The sequence below is a fragment of the Pleurodeles waltl genome, chromosome 8 (genome assembly GCF_031143425.1).
Source record: "Pleurodeles waltl isolate 20211129_DDA chromosome 8, aPleWal1.hap1.20221129, whole genome shotgun sequence".
In the NCBI taxonomy this organism is placed as follows: Eukaryota; Metazoa; Chordata; class Amphibia; order Caudata; family Salamandridae; genus Pleurodeles; species Pleurodeles waltl.
Window position 1 is genome coordinate 72,986,835 of NC_090447.1, and position 20,621 is coordinate 73,007,455.

A 20,621-nucleotide genomic window follows, 5' to 3' on the forward strand; every position below is an offset into this window, starting at 1 on the left:
AGCAGATTTGGAGCCAAAAGGTACGACTTTAAATTGGTAGTGACATCCAGCCATCTCAAAACTGAGATGACTCCTGTGTTTGTTGTGAATGGAGATATGGAAGTAAGCATCTTGGAGATCCAGGGATATCACTTAGTTCTCTGGATTGAGTAGTTGTAGTATATCTTGCAGGGAGACCATTCTGAATTTCTGTTTTTGAGGTACTTGTTGACATTTCTCAGCTTCACCACCTGTCTCCATTTCTCTGACATTTACTTTAGCAGAAAGAAACTGAAGTAAAATACCTTGTTCCACTGGACATAAGGAACTTCTTCTATGGCTCCTTTGATAATGGGTGAAGGAATATCCTCCTTTAAAAGATGAACATGCTGTTGTGTGCTCTAGTGGGGTGGTTTTCAAGCCATGCTTGAAGGTTACATGACAGAACCACGCATACTATTACCACACGTGTTTTACAACTCAGGTACCTTTACCATGTATAACCTTTAACGTACAGGATTTTACAACTATACCTTTACCACGCATGCCTTTACAACGAATTTCGTTGTAAAGGCATATGCGTGGTAAAGGTTTTGCAAGTAAATGTTAGTACTTTACAGGTAAGTGTAAACCTTTTACAAATATAGGGGCTCATTCTGAGCCCGGCGGGCGGCAGGAGCCGCCCGCCTGGAGGGAGCCGCCAAATGGCCGCTCCGCGGTGGAAAGACCGCGGAGGCCATTCTGGCTTTCCCGCTGGGCTGGCGGGCGACCGCCAGAGGGCCGCCCGCCAGCCCAGCGGGAAACCCCTCCCCACGAGGAAGCCGGCTCCGAATGGAGCCGGCGGAGTGGGTATGTGCGACGGGTGCAGTGGCACCCGTCGCGTATTTCAGTGTCTGCACAGCAGACACTGAAATACAAAGTGGGGCCCTCTTACGGGGGCCCCACGACACCCCTCACCGCCATCCTGTTCCTGGCGGTCGGAGCCGCCAGGAACAGGATGGCGGTGAGGGGGTCGGAATCCCCCATGGCAGCGCAGCAAGCTGCGCCGCCATGGGGGATTCCCAGGGCAGCGGAAAACCGGCGGGAGACCGCAGGTTTTCCTTGTCTGACCGCGGCCAAACCGCCGCGGTCAGAATGCCCTGCGGGGCACCGCCAGCCTGTTGGCGGTGCTCCCGCATCCCCGGCCCCGGCGGTCCTTGACCGCCGGGGTCGGAATGACCCCCATAGTGTGTTTATTCACCCGTAAAATACTTACATTTTTGTGGTAAAGGCAAGCATGGTACAGGCATACGCTTGGTAAAAAATGTGCAGGTAGGTATAAACTGTTTTTATATACACACATATATAGATATATATATACATACATATATATACATACATATATATAAATAAATTAAGATTTTATATATATACACACACACTAATAACATGAAAGTGTGTGTATATAGTAAGTACACACATATCTCTCCTTATAAACCGACAGCCCAAAAACCCAAACCCCCCCTAAAAAATACCTTACCACCATAAAAAAAAACATACCCACCACCCTAAACCCTAAAATTACCCTTGCCACCCAAAACACCATATCCACCACCCTTATATATATATATATATATATATATATATATATATATATATATATGTACACACATACACACATATATTACCTATTGGCAGTGTCACCAGTAGGTAGCAATAGTTGAGACCATGTTTTAGGAAAAGCATTTTTTCACTTGCTGTTATCTTTGACAAATTTTCCAGTGTGCCAGTAATTCTTGTTGCACATGGAAAGTTTTGGGGTGACCTGTCAAGCGGGAACCGAGAAAAAGGAGGAGGGGAGGTTTCCCATGTTAACGCCCATAGGAGATTTGAATACGACTACAGCCCGAACCCCTGAACGGAATCACACCAAATGTGGCAGAAAGCCAGATTTTGTTCTGCAGATTTTGCTTTATTTTATTTGGTGTAAATCTACTCAGTAGTTGTTGAGAAATTAAAGTAAATTCTAATGTGTATTTCAATGGACTTGGTCCCTCTGCAACTACTTCGCGAAGAATATGGAGTTCATGCAAGGGAATGCAGAGCTCTCATTGGCTGCCAACACTTTGACCAGGAAGTGTTGGCAGCCATCTTGGGTTTCGGCTTCAGCCGAGTCCCACTGAGAAAAAAGAAAAGGAGGCAGGGTAGGACCCCACCAGGGCAAAAAAAGCACTTAAAAAAAACTGTGGCAAATGTGCAGCAAAAAAACAAAAAACAAAAGTGCAGTCTCCTGTATTTCTTTATGGGGGAGGGGGGCCTTACAGACCCCCGGGACCACCACCTCCATGAGGCTTTAATTAAAAAAAAAAAAGAAAACAAAATCAGATCACCCCCCGGGCCCTACCACCTCCCCGGAGCTTAAATTATAAAAATTGTGTAGGGGGTCACACAGACCTGCCCAGGGCTTATTTTAATATGGGTGAGGGGAGCACACACACCCACCTGCACCTCGGAGAACAACTCCCCAGGACTTTTTTTTTTTTTTTAAAGGAGGAAGCCGCGCAGCCCCACTCGTGGAGCCAATAATGGCCCTGGGGACACAGCTGTTGGCTTTTGCTTGGTGGGGGACCGCCAGCTGCCGTCAAGCAAAAGCACACACTCCAGTTCAAGTAGGCGGGAGCTGATGAAGTGCTCCAGTCCGCCAGAAGCAGATGTTTCATCTCTCTGTGTTGCTCATCTCTTTCACTGCCTACAGACATGCAGGCAGGGAAAGAGATGAAACTATTGCACTTGCACACAGGGAGCTGCATGTATAGCAGCTCCCTGTGTGCAATAGCAATGCCGGCTCCCGCAGGGGACAAGGAGCCAGCTGTTAACGTGAGGGCCTTGAGGCTCCTCCCGAGCAGTCCTACTGCAATTTGGGTGCCCTGGGGGTACCAAAGAGACATGTCTAGGCCCCCATAGAAGGAATCCAATTTGATTGTTGGCGATAGCCTGTCCTTCTGCCACTACCTTTGTTTGGTGTTCTGGTGGGAGATATTGGAGGAACTCTTGCATCTCATCCCAATGGGCCCTGTCGTACCTGGCTAAAAGAGCTTGAGAGTTGGCAATTCTCAACTGATTTGCAGCTTGAGTTGCCACTCTTTTGCCTGCTGCATCGAATTTGCAGATTTCTTATTGGGGATGGAGCATCCCCAGTGGACTGACATCTTCGAAACAGATGAGAGCCTTTTCGGCTCCGAGGTGGTATATAAACATTTCAGTTCCGAATTGAAAGCCTCCACTTTGCTGCTCGATCCCAAAACAGGCATGCAGTCTGTTCGGTCGAATGCATCTTGGTCTTCTTCGACGCTGAACCCAAGGTTCGGTCGTCAAGATGTCATTTTCAGGTCCGACCAAGGCCGACAAGCAGTGGTGGACCCAAGACCATTTGTGCTGACTTTTTGGTGATGGGTACTGCGCCACAGGAATAACTTGGCATGTCCCCATCTGAGTCTGCGTTGGAATCGGAGTCTGCAATGGAAACTGCGTCTACACCTGTTCCTCACCGAAAATGTCAGGCATTTGTTGGGTCGACTTCGATGCGATCTCTAACCAAGGCTTTCTTCAATCCCGCAGAGTCTTCTTGGAGCGGAAGGATCAGCACGCCTCGCAGGTTTCTACCGTGTGTTCCGGAGAGATGAAGAGGTTGCACACCAAGTGTTGGCCTGTGTAGGGCAACTTGGCGTGGCACTGAGGGCAGAATCGAAACGGAGTCCGATCCATGAGCCTGTGATGCAGTAGGCCAGAGAAGGGCGCAGCTGCCCGAAAGAGCATTTAATCGATCCAGACACTACAATCGGATCGAAGTGTAGTATGGAAAACGCGTTCAAAAACGATACAGACGTTTAAAGGAAAGATAGAGAAGTTCAGATAGTACGGAACCGAAATCTACCAGAGCAAGAGGGAACACATCCCAACCCGACGGCAGAAAGAAAACAATCTAACAAAGGACTCGATGCTCATGCGCACTATCACCAAGAGGAGGAGTCACTCGATCTTGTGACTTGAAAGAAATTCTACAAAGAAAAAACAAATTGTAACACTCCGAGCCCAACACTAGATTGCAGACTTATGCAAAGCATGTGTATCTGCTGCTACACATGCCATTGAACACACACATATACATATAGTATATATATAGTATATATATATGTATATACACACACACACTCTTGATACTTACCTGCCAAATACTTACCTTTGCTAGCAAAACCTTTACCATGCATTAGCCTTTACCATTCTGGCCAATGAAATTCATTGTAAAGGCATGTGTAGGAAAGGTATATTCATTGTAAAATCCTGTGTGGTAAAGGCTAGGCTTGAGAACGGTACCTGATTTGTAACAACAGCGTTGTAATGGTAATGCGTGGCACCGGTTGCATTGTAATGGCTGTTTCCTGTGCTTGATATCTAGCACCCAATGATACATCAAGAAAGAACTCCAATTGCTGATGTCGAAGGACTGTCACTGTCTTATAGAAGAGTCATGTCCTCTTGCTGAACCTAATGCCTTTCTTCTAGGAGCCTGCCTAGAATAGGCCATGGCTGGTGGGCTATATTGTTGTGCAAACTGGTGCCAATATCCTTGTTCGGTCTGATTGTAAGGCTGAAGCCTACAGGGACGAAAACCAGTTCTGAAAGAGTACTGATCTCTTCTTCTAGCTCCACAAAATGACTAAAATCTCTACTGTTTAAGAACACCTTAAGGTCTTGCTGTCTCTGTGACAGTTTTTATTGATTGGAGAGCCCCGTCCACATGTTTTCCAAAAAAGGGTGCCTCCATCAACTGACATGTTGACGATCTTTGCTTGTGTCTAAAATATGTCACCTTTAGCCAGCCTGGGAGGCTTAGGCTGCAGCTCCAGCCATTTGTTTGAACCCTGTTCAGGAAACATCCATTACAGTGTCAATGATTTCAGAAGACATTTTCTCTCCATCTTGGAAGATAGTTTTTGCCTCCTCCTGTTCGTCTTCTGGTAGAGTCAATGAATGCTCCCAAGTCTGGCCACATTTGGCAGAGCATGGCATGGTAGGATTTTAGGAGCGCCTTTGTGCTGATGGCATGGTTACAACTGAATCTGCCTTAAGATTAATTTTCTTTAAAATCAGAGGAAACATTCTGTTTCCTGTGCAAGTCAAAGCATTTAGCCACTCATTCCCCCCATGTCATCTGGTGGAGAACTAACCATAAGGGGTGTGAAGGAGAGAATACTGGTACAACATAATCATTACACTCATCTCCGATAGTGGGGGACTGATCTTGCACTATTTTACCTTCCTCAGGGTCATCATCCCCTTCCAGGTAGTCATTGTGCATGGTGATAGGATCCACCAGACGTGGTTGAGCAGGAACATACTTCTTTTTAAAGTCAACATTTTCTACTCTTCCAAACCAGAATACTAAAAATGAGGGAGACCAAAAGAAAATATTAATAATCGAGTCCCACCATGAGGGAATGATTTCATGGAGTTGATCAGATAACTCCATTTTCAGCCAGTAAATTGTACCAGTTGGATTTCATAAATAAAAGGCAGTTCAATGCAAGCAGAGTCCATATATTTCTCGGTATGTTAAATTTTACAGCATGCCAAGCCAGGCAAGCCCAGCTGGAGTTTTAGATGACTTTCTTCAATCATTGTAAATGACGAGCATAAAAGCACCACCCATCCCTCGGAGAATTAGACCAGGCACCCTTGAAAGCCTTGGAACCTTCATCATAAGCAACCTTCCTCTAGCAGTCGATGGTTCCAGAGTACATGGTATCCATTGCTTTCCTATCGGACTGCATCATCATATGACGTAGGACTGTATCAAATGGGTAGGAAACAAACCCTGCCACTGCGGTCACTGTCTGGGCAAACAACCAACTGATAACAATGTAAGTGTTCCTGCGATCGGGCAACATTCCTTTAGCCGTGCTGTGGATCCTGAAGTAGGCCGTTCTGTAGATGATAATACCCTGGTACAGACACATTGAACCCCTGGTAAAGCCCCTTGAGGCCATCCGACTTGAAGATCTTACCCAGAACAACACCCAGACTCTTGAACTCTCAGCTCCGGTCTTACCCACATATGCACCAGACGGGTACAGGCATAGTCCAGAGGATAAACAAAGCACAGAGAAGTTGCCCCAGCAGTGCCACCTGATGCCAAGTTACCAGTAAAATACCGCCAGAACTGGGTTCTCTTGTACACTTTGCCCAATAAGATCTGCTTGTACTTGTCCTTGAGGGCGAAGATGAGGACTTGAGTAGGGAAGTACCCTATGTCTTTGGCCAGGTTAGGGAATACGGGTCACGTAGTCCACGATGCCCTTGTATTGCTTGTCTGCAGTGATCTGCTTACTGGCATGCTAGACCTGCAGCAACAGTTTGACCCTCTCGATTGGTGCAACAGTGGTCTTGGAGATGGCTGCGGCAACTCAGCCCGCCAGGAAGTCCTTGGCAAATGAAATAGCAGATGCTGGCATGCAAATGGTTGGAGGGGTTATCAGGCCGCACAGAAGAACACTTTGTCCAATGGCTGGGTGCACACTGAGCAGCAGAACTTTTTTTTGGTTGCAGAGCCAGCAGACAAGAATGTGGAGACAAGACAACTGAAGGTACTGGTGTTTGATTTGTCCACTGAGGCATATCTTCCCTTTCCAGAAATCTCTAGTAGTAGTCTTGAAGCATGTGTCTGAGATCCGTTGTCACAAAAATAGGGACCTGCATCATAGGCTTTCTAAACTGTTGTTCTTCAAATGTATCCTTTTAACAGTATTACTCTTGAAATTTCTCATAAGACCTTAAATCAGTTTGATCCTTATATTTGAATGAGAAATCTCCTCACAGGTAAATTGTTTCTTGGTTATACTCCACATCTGTGTCCTGACATTTTACATGGAATTGGGAAGGGCTACTTGCGACGCCAAATGGACCATCATCCATATCTCCCAGTTCTAGAAGATGAAGGGGTGGTAAAGGAGACATCCTGCTTGAGGTAATTTGGTTTTGCCCCAATGTAACCTCAGTTAGACTTGGCACAGTTGTCAATGTTGTTGACTGATGTCTTCGCTGTAAAAAGGTTTCTGGTTCTATTGATGGTAGAGGGTCAGATGTTGATGGTGGGGCCAGAGATGGTTTTGTCGTCGATACATTTGTCAACGATATTGTCAGTGGAGACAGATTCACCGACAGCCTTGTCAATGCAAGGCTTGGTGACAGTTTCACTGACAAAGCAGTTGTCATCATTGATATTAATCTTGACGATTAAATGGTAGTCGTCAACCTGGATGTAGTCACTGCAGTCATTGATGGAGTCATTGACCGTTTTACCATTGATACACGCTTTGTAAATGGGGAGTCTGAAGAAGACTTTCTTAATCCCGATGAAGCCAATCATTTTTCCCAAGGAATACATGGGTCCTGACCTAATTGTTGTTGTTTGGAATACCCAGGAGACAAAGAAAGTTTTAATCTGAGTTTCATGGATCCATTATGTTTTTTCTACTCCTTTACTTTTGACACCTTCTTAGCTACTTCATCTGACGATTGTCCTTCATGTTTATCTCTTTTCAACGTTTTATTTTATTATTGAAAGATGTTTCTTCCCCCTCATCTCTCCCGAGACTGGAGTTTTGACCATTGTTTTCAATTGTAAACCACAAAAGAAGTCTTGCCTCAGTATCCTTAAGAGTTTTGACAGCAAAGGTCCTGCAATATTTGCTTTCCTTGGACTTATGGCCGGGATGAAGCAATCTAGACACTCTTTATGGGGAGCGTCTGAGAATAGTTTGTTTGCCGCAGAGCTTACGCAGCCCAAATAATCCTCTTTTTTAGATCCTTCTGATATGGTGAGTTTAATCAGAAAACAGCAGACAATGATTCCTGCTGTTAGATGACAGTTAGGTTTAAGTAAAGGTCAAAATTAGCAGTTTTTTTTACTGGAACTGAGCAGAGCTCAAGGAGATTCCTTTCACACAATGTGCAGTAGAAAAATCAGCAGTATGCCAGCCCTGGAGGAAAGGGAGGAATCAAGAGCTGTTCCCTACTGGCTAAAGTTCAGTTATTTTAAAAACAATGTGAATTGGCTTAGAATGTCACCTGTGATCCACTACATAAGGCACTGCTGATTATAATTACCACGTGACTCCAACCTTAATGATGGGGAAGAGTAAAGCATGTGAATCCATGAAAGATTCAAAACTGGAGAAAGCAATAAGCGCAGAAATATAGAATTGTTGTTTATTATTTATCCTAAAGAACACAGGACAGGTTACCCTGAGACAGAAAAAGGAGGGGGGAGATGTTAAGTTTTTAAAAACTGAAGGCATGAACTCTAGAGTTGGTGTTACTGGTTGTTCTGCCCATGTAACATTCTTATTTAATCATTCATTAACCCTTCCATTTCAAATTTGCCCAGTATGCTACTAAAATTCATGCAGTTCATTTTCAGTACCCGGTTGCATGTTTTGTTTTCTATTTGGTTCAGAGATTGTTGATGGTAATCTAGCTTGTCCATGGAAAGTAGATTCTCCCAAAGCCTCTTTTTGTCTCAGAGTTTTATTATCAATGTCTCATTCTTCCGTAGAGTTTGGATGGCTTACCAATGGTTTTTTCAGATTTCAGATAATCTCATTCTTTTGGGTTTTTTCAATTGTGTGATATGGAAAATGTCACTTACCCAGTGTACATATGTTTGTGGCATGTTCCGCTGCAGATTCACATGCTATGCACAGGGCCTGCCATCTAGTGTTGTGCTCGGAGTGTTACAAGTTGTTTTTCTTTGAAGAAGTCTTTTCGAGTCACGGGACCGAGTGACTCCATCTTAGATTGTTTTCCCGCAGATGGTAAGGTAGGAGTGATAGAGTGTAAAGAAAGAGATGTCCATGCAATGGAATAAAGACGTATATACATATGTACACATTTTTTTAATGTAACTTAAACAGCTACAGGCTTCCGGGGAGGACGCATGTGAATCTGCAGCGGAACATGCCACGAACAGATGTACACTGGGTAAGTGACATTTTCCGTTTGATGCCATGTGTAGCGGCAGATACACATGCTATGCATAGACTACAAAGCAGTTCTCCTCCCCTAAGCGGTGGTCAGCCTGTAGGAGTTGAAGTTGTTTGAAATAGTGTTCTTAGTACCGCCTGTCCTACTGTGGCCTGTTATGTTGCTAACACATCTACACAGTAATGCTTGGTAAATGTATGAGGTGTTGACCAAGTGGCTGTTTTGCAGATTTCTGTCATTGGTATATTTCCTAGAAATGCCATTGTTGCTCCTTTTTTCATAGTGTAATGGTCTTTTGGTGTAATTAACAGCTGTCTTTTAGCCTTTAAGTAGCAAGTTTGGATCCATTTCACTATCCATCAGGCTATGCCTTGTTTTGATATAGGATTACCAGTATGGGGTTTTTGGAATGCGACGAACAACTGTTTAGTTTTCCTAAATGATTTTGTTCTGTTGATGTAATACATTAAAGCTCTCTTAACATCTAATGTATGCAGTGCTCTTTCTGCCACTGAGTCTGGCTGTGGGAAGAAGACTGGAAGTTCCACTGTTTGATTTCAATGAAACGGTGAAATGACTTTTGGTAGAAATTTAGGGTTTGTGCGAAGTACAACCTTATGTTTGTGTACTTGTATAAAGGGTTGTTCAACAGTGAATGCTTGTATTTCACTAACTCTCCGTAATTAAGTGATTGCCACTAGAAATGCTACTTTCCAAGTTAGGAATTTAATCTGACATGAGTGCATGGGTTCAAAGGGTAGACCCATGAGTCGTGTGAGTACAATGTTAAGATTCCATGAGGGTACTGGTGGCGTTCTTGGCGGTATGATTTGTTTTAGACCCTCCATGAAAGCTTTGATGACTGGCACTCTAAATAGTGATTTGGTGTGTTTATTTTGCAAATAAGCAGAAATTGCTGTGAGATGTATCTTGATGGATGAAAAAGCTAAATTTGCTTTATGTAGGTGGAGTAAATAACTTACAATGTCTTGTATGGTTGTGTCTAAGGGTGTTATGTTTTTTGCTTGACAGTAGAAAACAAATCTTTACCATTTGTTAGCATAACACTGCCTGGTGGTAGGTTTTCTTGCCTGTTTAATCACTTCCATACATTCTGGTGGAAAATTTAAATATCCAAACTCTAAGATTTCAGGAGCCAGATTGAGCATTGCTAGATTGGGGTGTCTGATCTGTTGTTTGTTTTATGTCAACAGGTCTGGTCTGTTTGGGAGTTTGATGTGTGGTACTACTGACAGGTCTAGCAATGTGGTGTACCATGGTGGACGTGGCAAGGTTGGTGCTATAAGTATGAGTTTGTTTTGATGCAGTTTGTTGACCAAAAATGGAATGAGCGGGAGAGGGGGTGGGAGCATAAGCAAATATCCCTGACCAGTTGATCCATAGAGCATTGCCCTTGGATAGAGGGTGTGGGTACCTGGACGCGAAGTTTTAGCATTTTGCGTTGTGGTTGGTGGCGAACAGATCTATGTCTGGTGTCCCCCACTGACAAAAGTATTTGTGAAGTACTTGGGGGTGAATTTCCCACTCGTGGGTTTGTTGGTGACCTCGACTGAGGTCGTCTGCCAATTGATTGTGAATTCCTGGAATGTATTGAGCTACCAGGTGTTTGTTGTTGTGAATTGCCCAATGCCAATTTTTTTGAGCTAAAAGGCAAAGTTGTGATGAGTGGGCTCCTCCCTGTTTGTTTAGGTAGTACATTATTGTCATATTGTCTGTTCTGACAAGAATGTGTTAGTGATCAAGAAGAGGTTGAAACGCTCTTAGTGCTAGGGACACTGCTAGCAGCTCTAAGTGATTTATGTGAAATTGTTTTTGTTTGTTGTCCCATTGTCCCTGAATATTGTGATTGTTGAGGTGTGCCCCCCATCCAATCATTGATGCATCTGTTGTAAGAATGGCGTGAGGCACAGGGTCTTGAAATGGGCGCCCTTTGTTTAAATTTGTGGGAATTCACCACTGAAGCGAAATGTGTGCTTGGCGGTCTTTCAACACTAGATCTTGGAGATGACCCTGTGCCTGCGACCATTGTTTTGCGAGACACTGTTGTAAGGGTTGCATGTATAACCTTGCGTTTGGGACAATGGCGATGCATGATGCCATCATACCCAACAGTTTCATGACAAATCGGACAGTGTAGTGTTGGTCTGGCTGAATTTTTGGCAATATGGTGTGCAACGATTGCACTCTTTGTGGGCTTGGGCTTGCAAGCGCTTTTTGGGTGTTTAATGTGGCCCCTAAGCACTGCTGAATTTGTGCTGGTTGCAGGTGTGACTTTTGGTAATTTATTGAGAACCCTAGTGTGTGTAGGGTGTTTATTACATAACATGTGTGATATTGGCACTGCTTTTGAGTGTTGGCTTTTATTAGCTAATCGTTGAGATATGGGAAGACATGTATATGTTGTCTCCTTGTGTATGCTGCGACTACGGCAAGGCATTTTGTAAAGACTCTGGGAGCTGTTGTTATCCCGAAGGGTAATACTTTGAACTGGTAATGTTTTCCTTGTATTACAAATCTGAGATATTTTCTGTGAGCTGGATGGATGGGTATGTGAAAATACGCATCTTTTTGATCCAGTGCTGCCATAAATTCTTCCTGTTGTAGCAGTGGGACTGCATCTTGTAGTGTTACCATGTGAAAGTGTTCTGATCGGATGTAGAGGTTGAGAGTCCTGAGATCTAATATTGGTCTTAATGTTTTGTCCTTTTTGGGAATAAGGAAGTACAGGGAGTAAACCCCTGTTCCTTTTTGATGATGCAGCACAAGTTCTATGGCTTGTTTGAGTAATAATTCCTGTACTTCTGTTTGCAACATTGCAACATGTTGCGATGAAAGTTTGTGAGCTATTGGGGGAACGTCTGGAGGAATTTGTGTGAACTCTATGCAGTAACCATGTTGGATAATGGATAATACCCAGGAGTCTGTTGTGATGTTTAACTATTGGTCGTGGAACTTTTGTAGTCTTCCTCCCACAGGGGAAGTGTGGTGAGGGAAGGTGGTGGTGGTGGTCAAGTCACTGTTTGTTATTAGTGGCTTGTTTTGAGGATTGGTATTTTCCTCTAGATTTGGGAAATTGCCCTCTGTAGGATCCCCAAAATCCCCCTCTCTGATATTGTGTCTGGTAAGAGCGCTTGGCTTGTGATATAGATGACTCGGAAGGTTGTGGCCTGAAGCCTCCCCTATATTGAGGCTTTCGAAATGAGCCCCTGTATTGGGATGAATAAAGCGCTCCCATCGCTTTGGCACTGTCGGCGTCTTTTTTCATCTTGTTTATGGCTGTGTCAACCTCTGTGCCGAATAATTGTTGCTGATTAAAAGGCATGTTGAGGACAGCATGTTGGATTTCAGGTTTAAAACCTGATGACCTGAGCCATGCATGTTGCCTAATGGTGACAGCTGTATTTATAGTTCTTGCGGCTCTATCTGTGAAGTCTAGCATCGACCTTATTTGATAGTTCGTAATAGCCTGTCCCTCCTCTACTATCTGCTGGGCTCTCTTTTGTTGGTCCTTGGGGAAATACTGAATAATGTCCTTCATCTCATCCCAGTGAGCCCCGTCGTACCTAGCTAGTAGGGCCTGCAAATTAGCTATGCGCCACTGATTGGCTGCCTGTGACGCCACCCTTTTCCCTGCAGCATCGAATTTCTTGCTTTCTTTATCTGGAGTGGGTGCATCTCTAGAGGACTGTGAGTTAGCCCTTTTCCTTGCTGCGCTGACCACTACTGAATCTGGGGGCAGCTATTGTGTGATAAAAAAAAAAAAATGGTGTCTGAGGGTGGTGGCTTGTATTTTTTCTCTACCCTTGGGGTTATAGCCCTTCCTTTAACCGGTTCTTGGAAGATTTGCTGCGCATGTTTGAACATAACGGGGAGCATGGGTAAGCTTTTTGTGGCATGAGTTGAGGACAATGTATTGAACAAGAAGTCGTCCTCCAGAGGTTCTGTGTGGATGGTCACGTTATGAAATGCCGCTGCCCTAGCTAGAACCTGTGTATATGAGGTGCTATCCTCAGGTTGCGATGGCTTAGATGGGTAGCACTCTGGACTATTGTCTGAGACTGGGTCATCATAGAGATCCCATGGATCTGTGTCATGTTGTGACTGCATAGTGTGTGATGGAGACTGTGCAGTGGGTGTAGCAGGCGGGGAGATAGTTAGTTGAGGAGACTGAGAAGGAGACTGGTGAGGAGAAAACTGGGGAGGCGGAGATTTCTCTCTTGGCACTTTAGCCGTTGGCTGATCAGTGTCCAAACGTCCATGGAAGGCCAGTTACCTTTTTGTTCTCAGAGGAGGTGCTGTGAGGATCTTGCCAGTGTCCTTGTGGATTTGTATCCTGGCCTGTTTTTCATCGAAATCCTCCATTTATTGCAATTCCTCATCAAATCTATGGCTTTCTTTAAATTGTTTCGAAAGTCCATGCTTGTAAGGAAATGCCTCTTTGGCAAGGTTACCCCCTGACTTTTTACCTTTGCTGATGCTAAGTTGTGATTTGAAAGTGTGCTGGGACCCTGCTAACCAGGCCCCAGCACCAGTGTCCTTTCCCTAAACTGTACCTTTGTCTCCATAACTGGCACAACCCTGGCACTCAAGTAAGTCCCTTGTAACTGGTGCCCCTGGTACCAAGGGCCCTGGTGCCAGGGAAGGTCTCTAAGGGCTGCAGCATTTCTTATGCCACCCTGGGGACCCCTCACTCAGCACATGCACACTGCCTCTCAGCTTGTGTGTGCTGGTGGGGAGAAAATGACTAAGTCAACATGGCACTCCCCTCAGAGTGCCATGCCAACCTTACACTGCCTGTGGCATAGGTAAGTCACCCCTCTAGCAGGCCTTACAGCCCTAAGGCAGGGTGCACTATACCACAGGTGAGGGCATACGTGCATGAGCAAGATGCCCCTACAGTGTCTAAGCAAAACCTTAGACATTGTAAGTGCAGGGTAGCCATAAGAGTATATGGTCTGGGAGTCTGTCAAACACCAACTCCACAGTTCCATAATGGCTACACTAAAATCTGTGAATTTTGGTATCAAACTTCTCAGCACAATAAATGCACACTGATGCCAGTGTGCAATTTATTGTAAAATACACCCAGAGGGCATCTTAGAGATGCCCCCTAGAAGCATACCCGACTTCTAGTGTAGTCTGACCAGTTCCTGCCACACACCAGACATGTTGCTGGACACATGGGGAGAGTGCCTTTGTCACTCTGTGGCCAGGAACAAAGCCTGTACTGGGTGGAGGTGCTTCTCTCCTCCCCCCTGCAGGAACTCTAACACCTGGCGGTGAGCCTCAAAGGCTCACCCGTTTTGTTACAGTGCCACAGGGCATCCCAGCTAGTGGAGATGCCCGGCCCCTCCGTCCACTTTTGGTGGAAAGGCTGGAGGAGATAATTAGAAAAACAAGGAGCAGCCACCCACCAGTTAGGACAGCCGCTAAGGTGTCCTGAGCTGAGGTGACCCTTACTTTTAGAAATCCTCCGTCTTGTGAGCGGAGGATTCCCCCAATAGAATTAGGGATGTGCCCCCCTCCCCACATGGAGGCGGCACAAAGAGGGTGTACTGCCCTCCCAGAACTAAACACACCCCTAAATTCAGTATTTAGGCGCTCCCCCAGAACGTAGGAAACTAGGTTCCTGCAACCTTAACAAGAAGAAGGACTGCTGACCTGAAGCCCTGCAGTGAAGACGGAGACGACAACTGTTTTGGCCCCAGCCCTAACGGCCTGTCTCCCAACTTCAAAGAAAACTGCAACAGCGACGCATCCAACAGGGACCAGCAACCTCTGAAGCCTCAGAGGACTGCCCTGCAACCAACAACCAAGAAACTCCTGTGAACAGCGGCCCTTTTCAACAACCTGCAACTTTCTTGCAACAAAGAAACAACTTTAAAGACTTCACGTTTCCCGCCGGAAGCGTGAGACTTTCCACTCTGCACCCCACGCCCCCGGCTCAACCTGCGGAAAAACCAACACTACAGGGAGGACTCCTTGGCGACTGCGAGCCCATGAGTAGCCAGAGATGACCCTCCTGAGCCCCCACAGCGACGCCTGCAGAGGAAATCGAGAGGCTACCCCTGACCGCGACTGCCTGTAACAAGGGACCCGACGCCTGGAACCAACACTGCACCCGCAGCCCCCAGGACCTGAAGGAACCGAACGCCAGTGCAGGAGCGACCCCCAGGCGACCCTCTGCCAGGTGGTGGCTACCCCCAATGAGCCCCCCCCCCTTGTGCCTGCCTGCATCATTGAAGTGACTCCCCAGATCCCTCCATTACTTCCTATCTAAAACCCGACGCTGAGAGTGTACTTTCTGTGCCTTCTTGTCCCCCCCCCCCCCCCCCCCACCAGTGCCCTACAAAACCCCCCTGGTCTGCCCCGAGGACACGGGTACTTACCTGCTGGCAGACTGGAACCGGGGCACCCCTGTTCTCCATTGAACCCTATGTGTTTTGGGCACCTCTTTGACCTCTGCACCTGATCGGCCCTGAGCTGCTGGTGTGATAACTTTGGGGTTGCCTTGAACCCTCAACGGTGGGCTACCTATGCCCCAACTTTGAGACTTGTAAGTGTTTTACTTACCTGCAAAACTAACCTTTACTTACCTCCCCAAGGAACTGTTGATTTTTGCAGTTTGTCCACTTTTAAAATAGCCTATTGCCATTTTTACAAAGACTGTACATGATATTGTGTTCATTCAAAGTTTCTAAAGTACCTAAGTGAAATACCTTTCATTTGAAGTATTACTTGTAAATCTTGAACTTGTGGTTCTTAAAATAAACTAAGAAAATATATTTTTCAATATAAAAAAACCTATTGGCCTAGAATTGTCTTTGAGTGTGTTTTCCTGATTTATTGCCTGTGTGTGTACAACAAATGCGTAACACTACCCTCTGATAAGCCTACTGCTCGACCACACTACCACAAAATAGAGCATTAGAATGATCTCTTTTTACCACTATCTTACCTCTAAGAGGAACCCTTGGACTCTGTGCACACTATTTCTTACTTTGAAATAGTATATACAGAGCCATCTTCCTACACATTAGTGCTCTTTTTATGTCTAATGTATGCAGTGCTCTTTCTGCTACTGAGTCTGGCTGTGGAAAGAAGACTGGAAGCTCTACAGTTTGGTTTAAATGAAACGGTGAAATGACTTTTGGCAGAAATTTTGGATTTGTGCAGAGAACCACTTTATGTTTGTGTACTTGTATAAATGGTTCTTCGATAGTGAACGCCTGTATTTCGCTAACTCTTCTTAGTGAAGTAATGGCTATTAGAAATGCTACCTTCCATGTTAAGAATTGGATTTGGCAAGAATGCGTGGGCTCAAAAGGTGGACCCATGAGTTGTGTAAGTACAATATTAAGATTCCACAAGGGTACTGGTGGGGTTCTAGGAGGTATGATCCTTTTTAGTCCTTCCATAAAGGCTTTAATAACTGGGATTCTAAAAAGTGACTTCGTATGTTTAATCTGCAGGTACGCAGAGATTGCAGTGAGATGGATTTTGATGGATAAGAAAGCGAGATTTGCTTTTTGTAGGTGTAGTAAATAACTCACAATGTTTTGTATGGTGGAATCCAACGGTGTGAATTGGTTGGCTTGGCAGTAGAAAACAAACCTTTTCCATTTATTAGCATAACAATGCCTTGTTGTCAGTTTTCTTGCCTGTTTAATGACTTCCATTCACTCATTTGAAAGGTTTAGATAGCCAAATTCTAAGACTTCAGGAGCCAGATTGCTAGGTTGAGCGATGCTGGATTGGGGTGTCTGAGCTGTTGTTTGTGTTGTGTTAACAGATCTGGTCTGTTTGGGAGTTTGATGTGAGGTACTACTGAGAAGTCCAACAGTGTGGTGTACCACGGTTGGCGAGCCCACGTTGGTGCTACGAGTATTAGTTTGAGTTTGTTTTGACTCAGTTTGTTGACTAGGAAAGGAATGAGTGGGAGGGGGGGGGGGGGGTGGGGGGAGCGTAAGCAAATATCCCTGGCCAATTGATCCACAGAGCATTGCTCTTGAACGGAGGGTGTGGGTACCTGGATGCAAAGTTTTGGCATTTTGAGTTCTGTTTTGTTGCGAACAGATCTATGTCTGGTGTTTCCCAGTGGTAAAAGTATTCTTGTAGAATCTGGGGATGTATTTCCCATTCGCGAGTTTGCTGGTGATCTCGACTGAGATTGTCAGCTAACTGATTTTGAATGCCTGGTATATATTGCACTATTAGGCGAATGTTGTTGTGAATTGCCCAATGCCAAATTTTTTGTGCTAAGAGGCATAGTTGTGATGTGTGTGTCCCCCCCCCCCTGTTTGTTTAGATAGTACATTGTTGTCATATTGTCTGTCTTGACAAGAATGTGTTTGTGGACTAGAAGGGGTTGAAAGGCTTTTAGTGCTAGGGAGACCGCTAGCAGTTCTAAGTGATTTATGTGTAGTTGTTTTTGTTGATTGTCCCATTGTCCTTGTATATTGTGATTGTTGAGGTGTGCTCCCCACCCAATCATTGAAGCGTCTGTTGTGAGAATGGCGTGAGGCACTGGGTCTTGAAATGGCCGCCCTTTGTTTACATTTACAGGGTTCCACCATTGAAGCGAAAAAAAAGTGTCTGGCAGTCTATCAACACTAGATCCTGAAGTTGACCCTGTGCGTGCGTCCATTGTTTTGCTAGGCATTGCTGTAAAGGCCGCATGTGTAGCCGTGCGCTCGGGACAATAGCAATGCATGATGCCATCATGCCTAAGATCCTCATGACAAATCTGACTGTGTACTGGTGATTTGGTTATATGTTTGACACCATAGTTTGAAATGATTGAACTCTTTGTGGGCTTGGAGTGGCAATTGCTTTTTGTGTGTTGAGTGTTGCTCCCAAGTATTGTTGTAGTTGGGATGGTTGCAAATGAGATTTTTGGTACTTTATAGAGAAGCTTAGTCTGTGTAGGGTATCTATTACATACTGTGTGTGATTTTGACACCAGGGTGGAAATGTTCTGATTTGATGAAGAGGTTTAACGTCCTGAGATCTAATATTGGGGTTAGTGTTTTGTATTTTTTGGGAATAAGGAAATAGAGAGAATAAACCCCTGTTCCTTTCTGGTGGTGAGGCACTAGTTCTATGGCTTGTTTTGTTAATAGTGCTTGTACCTCTATTTGTAATGGTTCTAGATGTTGTGCGGACAGTTTGTGCGCTTTTGGGGGAACATCTGGAGGGAAATGTGTGAACTCTATGCAGTAACCATGTTGGATAATTGATAGAACCCATGTGTCTGTGGTTATGTCTGACCAGTGATTGTGGTAAAGTGTTAATCTTCCCCCTACTGGTGATGTGTGTTGGGTAAGTGTGACATTGGAGTCACTGTTTGTTGCTAGAGGCCTGCTTGGTAGGCTGAAACCTTCCCCTTGATCATGGGAATTGTCCCCTGAATGATCTGCAAAACCCCCCTCTGGTATTGGGACTGGTAGGTGGGTTTTGCTTGAGAGGTGGATGCCTCTGAAGGTTGCCGTCTAAAACCTCCCCTAAATTGTGGTTTTCTAAAGGTCCCCCTATACTGGGAAGAGTAGAGCGCGCCCATGGCTTTGACCGTGTCAGTGTCCTTCTTCATCTTTTCGATGGCTGTGTCCACTTCCGGCCCAAACAGTTGCTGCTGGTTAAACTGCATGTTTAATACTGCCTGCTGTATTTCAGGTTTGAATCCTGAGCTTCGTAACCAAGCATGTCTCCGGATTGTGACTGCTGTGTTTACAGTCCTTGCGGCAGTGTCAGCGGAGTCCAGTGCAGAACGAATCTGGTTGTTGGAGATGGCTTGCCCTTCCTCTCCCACCTGTTGAGCCCGTTTCTGATACTCCTTAGTAGATGCTGAATGATATCATTCATTTCATCCCAGTGACCTCGGTCGTAACGGGCAAGGAGGGCCTGTGAATTAGCAATACGCCATTGGTTGGCAGCTTGCGATGCCACCCTCTTTCCCGCTGCGTCAAACTTGCGGCTTTCTTTAGCAGGAGGTGGTGCATCTCCCGATGATTGTGAGTTTGCACGTTTCCTTGCGGCCCCAACCACTACAGAGTCCGATGGGAGCTGCTGCGTAATGAACACAGGGTCCGACAAGGTGGTTTGTACTTCTTTTCCACCCGCGGTGTGATGGCTCTTCCTTTGACCGGCTCTTGAAAGGCTTGCTGTGCATGCTTAAGCATGCCTGGTAGCATTGGCAGGCTTTGGTATGACACATGCGTGGAAGCCAGGGTATTGAAAAGGACGTCATCCCCCAATGGTTCCGAGTACATAGTGACATTATGGAATGTTGCAGCCCTGGCCAAGACTTGGGTATAAGAGGTGCTATCCTCTGAAGAAGATGGTTTTGAGGGGTAGCACTCAGGGCTATTGTCGGAAACCAGGGGATCGTAGAGGTCCCAGGGATCTACATCATCCTGTGTTTGCACAGTATGTGTGGGTGAGTGTGCATCTAGTGTGCCCAATGGTGACCCTGTCCTTTGTGGCAAATGTGGTGGTGATATTTCTGGGGAGAAATGGCAGGTTGGTGACTTCTCTATAGCCACTTTTGCTCTTGGCTGATCAGTTTCAGTCTCTGTCTGTTTGAAAAGCCAATTTTCTCTTAAATTTGAGAGGAGGGGTAGTTTGAATCCTTCCAGTTTCCTTCTGGATCTGTATTCTTGGTTGATTTTGATAAAACTCTTCAACATCCAGATCCTCTTCAAACCTGTGCCTCTCCTTCAGTTGTTTGGAGAGCCCATGTTCCTCTGTATAAGAGGCCTTTTTCGGCTCCGAAGCCGGTTTGCTCGGCACCGAAACGCCCATGGTAACGGTAGGCCTCGGCTCTGAAAGGCTCTTTCGAGGCATAGTGGCTTCGACCAGGCGATGTCGACTTTTTTCGATGCCTGTTTCTCGACTCGAGTCAGGAGGCTTCAGCACGATTTTGGCCTTCTTCGGTGCCAAAGGTCTTGTTGGACACCGCATTTTTTCATGGGTCGAGCCATTGGCCTTCAGGCAGTGGCATCCCGAGCCCTCTTGTTTTTTCAACTGACTTTGGGGTTGAGTCGGGGCAGGCGTACTCACTTTTTGGCCCACGATCGGTCTCCGTCGGAGTCGTCAGAGTCTGATCCCTGGATGGAGATAGCCATCTCCTCATCTTCGATGTCGAGGTGTTGTGACGATTTCGACGCCATCTGTAAGCGCCTCGCCCTGCGATCTCTTAAGGTCTTTTTTGACCGAAAGGCCTTGCAGGCCTCACAGGTATCCTCTCTGTGCTCCGGTGACAGACACAGATTACAGACCCAATGCTGGTCTGTGTAAGGATACTTAGTGTGTCACTTCAGACAGAAACGCAAGGGGGTCCGGTCCATGAGGCTTCGACGACGGGTGTGGTCGGGCCGACCAGGCCTCAGCTGGGCGCGGAAGCCCCGAAGGGCCACCGAAGCGGTTGTCTCGTCGGTGCCGATGTATTGATAGAAGATCTTTCCCGAAAGCAACAATACCGACGGATTTTCGATTTTAATACTTTCCCGATTCGAATCACGGAGCGAAGAGGAACACGTCCAAACCCGATGGCGGAAAGAAAACAATCTAAGATGGAGTCGATGCCCATGCGCAATGAAGCC

General features: G+C 45.7%; 1 protein-coding gene across 1 annotated transcript in view; it reads right to left on the minus strand.

Moving 5' to 3' along the window:
• Positions 1–20,621, minus strand: part of XNDC1N (XRCC1 N-terminal domain containing 1, N-terminal like) — a 305,166-nt gene that overhangs the window by 187,744 nt on the left and 96,801 nt on the right. The window contains exons 11-12 of the mRNA XM_069203429.1: positions 7,174–7,329; positions 5,275–5,400 (exon numbers count right to left, since the gene is read on the minus strand). Coding sequence (XP_069059530.1) covers positions 5,275–5,400; positions 7,174–7,329 — 282 coding nt within the window. The remainder of the gene's footprint in view (positions 1–5,274; positions 5,401–7,173; positions 7,330–20,621) is intronic.